The sequence below is a fragment of the Cryptotermes secundus genome, unplaced genomic scaffold, assembly GCF_002891405.2.
Source record: "Cryptotermes secundus unplaced genomic scaffold, Csec_1.0 scaffold1828, whole genome shotgun sequence".
Classification (NCBI taxonomy): domain Eukaryota; kingdom Metazoa; phylum Arthropoda; class Insecta; order Blattodea; family Kalotermitidae; genus Cryptotermes; species Cryptotermes secundus.
This window is the reverse complement of record NW_019734993.1, coordinates 21,926-29,173: the sequence shown is the minus strand read 5'-3', so window position 1 is coordinate 29,173 and position 7,248 is coordinate 21,926. Positions and strand designations below refer to the sequence as shown.

The 7,248-nt window shown below is 39.1% G+C and overlaps 1 protein-coding gene across 5 annotated transcripts in view; it reads right to left on the bottom strand.

Annotated features, from left to right (window-relative positions):
* Window positions 1–4,191, bottom strand: part of LOC111869194 (zinc finger protein 436-like) — a 16,693-nt gene extending 12,502 nt beyond the window's left edge. For 2 of the 5 annotated variants that reach the window (XM_023860491.2, XM_033753323.1), the window contains exons 1-4: window positions 4,073–4,121; window positions 3,380–3,444; window positions 2,587–2,754; window positions 358–525 (exon numbers count right to left, since the gene is read on the bottom strand). In XM_023860491.2, the coding sequence (XP_023716259.2) occupies window positions 358–525; window positions 2,587–2,754; window positions 3,380–3,444; window positions 4,073–4,082 (411 nt within the window). In that variant the 5' untranslated portion in view covers window positions 4,083–4,121. Of the gene's footprint in view, window positions 1–357; window positions 526–2,586; window positions 2,755–3,379; window positions 3,445–4,072 lie in introns of all 5 variants that reach the window. The other 3 variants (XM_033753320.1, XM_033753321.1, XM_033753322.1) reach the window with 3 other exon arrangements.
* Between the last annotated feature and the right edge of the window lie 3,057 nt (window positions 4,192–7,248).

Here is a 7,248-nt window from a genome sequence, read left to right as displayed (position 1 = left end):
AAACAAATGATAAACTTTAGCATTTATAGATCCTGAGAACCCTATGATGTAGTACCAAAGCACTGCTTAGTGGATTGGACAGACAAGGAAAATGTGAAGGATTGTTCCTGCTATGGAAATTACCGCAAACATTCAGTTTACACATGTTCTATATTAGATCTGTTTAATGAAAATGGGAGTGGTATATCACACGCAACATTCAAGGTACTACAGCCAGGGAAAAAAAAAATAAAAACTTTCAAAATCTAGTCAACAGCAGAGGGGAGTTGTTTCATATTAACAGAGATGGATATCAGAAAGACAAGCGGCATTTCTGCACATCTGTGTCATCTGCCTAACAGTGCACATAGAGCTCACCTCAGGTTCAGCCTTTATTTCTGGAAATGTTATTGGGACAGGATCCTCTTCCTCTTCTGCATCTGAGACTGCCTCAGTTTTTACATTCATGGCCTGACTTGCATCATGAGGTGCTGGGTTTATCTCATCATATGGACCCACTAAAGCCTTCTCCAAATTTGTACAGTTCTGTAAAAATGATCAGATCCTTCTCAGAAATGGATGCACAACACCACATGTTGNTCCTTCTCAGAAATGGATGCACAATACCACATGTTAAACAGTGTATCTCTCCTTGCTATGGCAGTTTCTCATCACATCTAACTCATAAGAGCTGTTTTGTACAGATGTTCTTCTCTACAGCTATCATGAGCACTAGAAAGTACTCAGTTCATAGCTCAGTGACCTTCCCGAGAAACTAGCTGTCACTGTGCAGTACAGAAAATATCTGCTTTTTTGGTACCTGAAAACATCATAATGAAGAGCTCCACAACTTGTAACCTTCATTCACCAAGCATAATTATATGATCAAGTGAAGGTAAATGAGATGGGCAGTTCATATAGTAGGCATGGGGGAGAAGAGGAATGCATATAGGATTTATAGATAAAGCCAGAAGGAAAGAGACCACTAGGAAGGCCTCAGCACAGATGGGAAGACAATAATTAAATGGATCTTTAAGAGACATAGGATGGGTTGTGCGGACTGGATTCAAATGACTCAGGATTGGTACTTGTGTTGGGTTTTGCTAACATGTCAATAAACTTTCAGGTTCTATACAATGCTGGGAAATTCTACGGTGGTCAAGCAACTGATGGCTTCTCAAAGATTCACTCAGCGCCCTGGAGTTAGTTATGGTACCTATGGGCTCATTACTGTGCTCACACATGTTCATCATGGCTCTGTATCCTAAGGCAAACAGACCCAGTACAAACACAAATTACTTTTAAAATCCATCTTAATAGCATCTCCCCATCTGCACTTGGTTCTCCCAAGTGGTCTCTTTCTCTAAGCTTTCCCCTCTAAAACTTTGTATGCATTTCTCTCTGTTGCATGTGCACTTTTAAAATTAATTCTTTTTTAATTCGCTTAGTGGGGGGGATGGAGTCCAACTGGGTCCATTCGGCATGGCGGCCACTGATTGGCCTATTGTATCCTGCCCCCAGTGACTGTCATGATGGAGAATTTGGTGGAATGAACAATGGCAGGGGAACCAAAGTACTCAGAGAAAACCTGCCCCAGTGCCACTTTGTCCATCACAAATCCCATTTGACCACACCCACTCCTTACATGAATTATGCAAACAAACAGAACCATGTTACAAAATATTTAGTTTCTTTGGACAAGACAATTGAAATAGAATAAAAATTCTTGTCTGTGCACACACGCACAAAACACTCACAGTCCTTTCACTTAAAGCAGGAAACTTTTCATCAGCTCTCTGCAGTACAATTCTTGCCACCCTTGTTGCAAGAGAATGCAGAATCTTTTGTAACCTTGAAACCTGTTCATCACATGATAAATACTTTGTGGGGTTCATTGGAATTAGCTCACAAGTGCCCTAGTAACTTAAATTCTTGGTTCGAATAAGTGAAAGTAAGTAAGTAAAGGTATCCCTGTAACAGGCCGTGGAGGCCCATAAGGTTGTGATATGTTGAGGTTCCCACATTTTCTAGACAATCGGCTCATAGATGGTGGCAAAGTTGACAGCCTTATGTGCCGGCTGCCCTTTACTCCCAAGAATATTCCAAGAACATTCCCGGTACTCATTTCTGTTAGAGGCTGAGTCAAAACCAGGGCCACAGTGCGGATGGAAGGATTCGGTCAATTGAAAAAATCCAATGACCTCTTTGGGACTTGAACCCGAGACCTTCTGGCTAGTAGCATAGTGCCTCAAGGTTCTAATAAGTGTACCAGTAACCAATTGTGAACAGTTCTGTGACTATCCAAGAATTTTTGCTATAGAATTTCTCTCAAACACTGTTCTATTTATGCAAAATATAATTTCATCTGCATTAAAACTGCTTAAAAGGAAACAGAAGTGGTACATCACAAGCAGCATACATTCAACAAACTATAACTGTCTAGAGACACTTCAGAAAAAGGTCTTCAAAGGTGAGTCAGCAGCACAGTGGAGCTCACCCATGTGCACACACAGACAGACAGACAGACGGAGATGAGAAAGTCAACTGCAATTCCTGCCAATCTGTGATATCTGCCTAACAGTGGACATACAGAAGCATACAGCTCACCTCAGGTTCAGCCTTTATCTCCTGAATTGTTATTTGCACAGAATACGCTTCCTCTTGTGCATCTGAGGCTTCCTCAGCTTTTATATTCATGGCCTGGTCTGCATCATGACTTGCTGCGTATGCCTCCCCATGTGGACCCACTAAAACCTTCTCTGACTTTGTACAGTTCTGTAAAGGCATCACATCTTCTATAAGTCATGGCTGCACAACACCCTACATGAAACAATATATGCTCTCCTTGCTGTAGTTGTTTTTCATTACATCTAACCCATAACAGCTGCTCTGTACAGATTTCTTCTCTAGACTTCATAATCTTAGGAAGTGTTAAGTTCATAATGCAGGAACCTTCCTGAGAAACCTGCGGAAGTACAGATAATACATATCTGCTCTTTATGGAACCTAATGACTTCTTACTGTGTTCACACATGCCCATCATGACTTTGCATCATGACACAAACCCAGTCCAAAACCCCCATAATTGTACCTTAAAAGAAATCCATCTTCACAATTTTCTCCCAAGTGGTCTCATTCATTCAGGTCTTCTGTCAAAGTCTTTGTACACACTTCTCATTCACACATGTACACTAAATGACCTACCCATATCACTCTCCTTGAACTGATCCCTCTCCCACATAATAACGCAAAGTGCTATAATATGAAGAACCAAGTAAACTCCCCAGATTGATTATAAAAACTAAGACAAGCTTGGCATAAAAATTTAGTGTCTTCAGATATGAGGATTGAGAGATGACAATAAAATTCTTGTCTGTGCACACAAGCACAAAACACTCACCATCCTTTCTGCCACAGCAGGAAATGTTTCTTCAGTTCTCTGTAAGAGAATTCTCAGCAATCCTGCTGCAAGAGAATGCAGAATCTTTCATAACCTTGAAACTTTACTTTACCACACATAATGCTTTGTGGGTGGCAAATTAATCTATTTACAAGAATCCTAGTGATATAGCATCATATTTCTAACAAGGGTACCAGTATCTAGTCCTGAATATTTGCCATGTCTGTAAGGAAACATACTAATTCTTGTGAACGAACACACACTGACGTGGATTTCTTTGTTCTCACAGCAGAGACCTGAATAGATTATGAAGCTTAGTGTCTTATTACACTTTGTGTAGTCTTAACAGATTGTTGCTCAGTTTCGAAGGCAGCTTGTTCACCTAATCTGAGTGAACCTCTTGCTTCCAAAACATGGGTAACTGGCTACCACACTGCACGGAGTTACGTCTTAGAAACAGCAAACCTACTCTACAAATTTACATCTCAGAGCCGCAAGAATGCGTTTGTATGACATGCAACTTCAAACAGTTCACCATAGACCATCGGCTCTCACGACTTCCTTTATAAATCGGATTTGTATGTGTAACAGGAGAAAGGGCATAAAAAAGTAAAAATGTGCACTCTACTAGTAGCATCACACTCAGAATTGAATTTCTATCGAATGATTCCCTAAAGAATACCCACAACTTACACACTTCCATTAAGAACGTAAAGTCTGGTACCTACGATGCAAGAACTTCTGGCAGTTTGTTGTGGGCACAACTTGTGACGCTCCTCACCTTGTTTCACACCGATCACCGCCGACCGTAACCGACCCAAAATCTTAATCGTCTTACTGCACCAACGCCCAAAACCTACAACGGAAATTTAAGATCCTCTGATTGCTCTGATTGGCTCACACTTATGCGATTCGATTAATTACGATAGGTGTATCATGATCGATTGCATTCATTTCCAGAATATGTAGTTCATGTAGCTGAATTTAAAAGAGTGTTCTGCATGTTTGCCTCTCCCCAGTGGGATTTTCACTCCCCTGATCAGGGGGCCGGATGGCCATTGCTCAGGCCTTTTTTGTATTTACAATTATTTTTCCCCACAATAAAAATTAATCTGTCGCCATTCTCACGAAAATTACAAATTCGGAACACATTGCTTTTTACTTCAATATTGGATTTGATTTGTTTCATTTTTGGTCCGTCACACTAACAGTTACAATTATAAAATACAAGTCCGTCCAGCGTGACTATTTCAGTTTTCTCACTTTATGATTCACTAACCTTACAAGTTTCGATCCATTTGGATCATCTTCAGAGGCACTAAACACTTTTTAGAAACCACTATCACAGCAGTTCTCATATCAATTACACATATTTTTTTGGCTTATTTTGGACTTCACCCATCATCCGGTATATAAAAGACAAAAAACCACGACGTTTCGACGACTGGATCTGTCTCCGTCTTCAGGTGAANGTTCGTGTCAATAACTCTGTTTTCTCTCTTCTAGGTGGCCGATGTTGTGCCGCCTATGTAACTTGAGTAAGGAGATTCTTAATATAGTGCGTTATGATAAGCACAGCAGACCAAGAAATCATAAGGGACTATATTAAGAATCTCCTTACTCAAGTTACATAGGCCCACTACATTGGCCACCTAGAAGAGAGACAACACGGTTATTGACACGAACCGTAAGGTTTATGAATTTTCATTTTGAACAAATTTTTAAACCATGATATGTATGCCGTGTCTGTCTTGTAGTGCACTCATTTTCACCTGTTATTTCACAACATGTTGCGGCAACATAGTGCCATCATCAGGTGCTCCATTTACACTAATCTATTGCATTGCTTGACATTATGTCATCGTAAAATTAATTAAAAAGTATTTAAAAATATTCGTCAATACCAGATATAAAGAACACATACATGACATAAGACACAATAACAGCAATACAGGATACTCGGAATACATATTAAACACAGGACATGCATATGGTACAATACAAGACACTATGGATATCATAGCAAAGAATAAGAAAGGACAGTATTTAAACACATTAGAAAACTATCACTATGGATATCATAGCAAAGAATAAGAAGGGACAGTATTTAAACACATTAGAAAACTATCACTATGGATATCATAGCAAAGAATAAGAAAGGACAGTATTTAAACACATTAGAAATCTATCATATATATAGAACAACAACGAAAAACATACATATGAACAATATAAATAAGGAAATATATAACCAAATATTTCATGAACTACACACAATTTACACAGAACAACATAACACAACCCCACCACCTACCCCCACCACATTTACCACCACAACATCAAAGCTCAATCAATACGAAGACACACACACATCCAACATTACAACACCCGCAGCCAAAAAGGGAACACACATCACGAGACACGGTGAGTACTAAAAATTATAATACAACACATAACAGATAGAAGACAAAAGTAAAAAAAAATATATATATAAGTACCTTTTTCACGTTGCAGATATACACGGTGTATAAGAGGAACGACTCCCATAGTGGAGGAACCATACGCGGGTTTGAATTAGGACAAATAAGATGAATATCTTAACACGATTCTAGTGTATAAAAATTTATTATAATTGACGAATATTTTTAAATACTTCTTAATTAATTTTACAATGACATAATGGCAAGCAATGCAATAGATTAGCGTAAATGGACCACCTGATGATGGCCCCATGTTGTCGAAACATGTTTGGAAATAACAGGTGAAATTGAGTGCACTACAAGCCGGACACTGCATACATATCATGGATGAAAATTAGCGCAACATGACGCTAAAATACAGCATTATGACAGTTTTTAAAACTAAAAAACAACTTTAAATATTTCTATAAGCAGAGAGGCTGCTGTGACTGAGAGATGGAACATTGTGTACTTGGCAATACATGTATAATTGATATGACAACTGTTGTGATAGTGGTTTCTAAAAAGTGTTTGGTGCCTCTGAATATGGATCGAAACATGTAAGGCTACTGAATCATAAAGTGAGAAAACTGAAATAGTCACACTGGACAGACTTGTCTTTTATAATTTATAATTGTATAATTGTCAATATTGGGTGTTAAGATTTGGTCATGGGTTTTTTAATGTAATGTCAATAACACCTACGATACCTGTGAAGAAATCATAACGCTTTCTGTCCTTAAAATGTTTCAGTATGGACCTATATATTGAGATGGCGAGGATCTTTGAACGGATACTGAGGCCTAAGAAAAATACTGAGGGAACCCGAGAAGCGCAGTCGATATAACTTCACCTCTTTTCTACAAAGATCATTCTCTTCTGGGATTCGCGTCATGTCGTAAACTACACGGCGTCACTTTCTTATTCTAACCCTAAAGAAGAATGAATGAAAGAATGTGTAAGAAGTGGGCTTTCTTGCCCCTTTCAGAGACCACAGTGATCTATTGTGCCGCCCCTTCTGATTATCCCCACAACAATCCTGCACATCAAATGAAGCGTAGGATTATGTATGTGAGGGCGTCGAAATAGTCACTTGGTTCCATAAAATATTGACCCAAGTGACGCAATCTTAAACAAGGTAAGGCCTCACATGCGCACAGGATGTGTGTGGCTGTTCCATTTTCTTCTTGACACCTCTCACAAGTTGGACTATTACTTATTCCCAGTTTGAAGAAGTGTCCGTTGAGGTGACAGTGTCTTGTAAGTAGTCCCAACACCCATTGTAGATGGTTCTTGTTTAACTTCAACAGTTCCTTCGCTCTTTTAGTAGAGTGCCCTCGTATGAGTCCCTTTGCTTGCCTGAGTTAGGGTTGCCAGATTTTGTAAAATAAAAAATGGAGTGATGTCTTG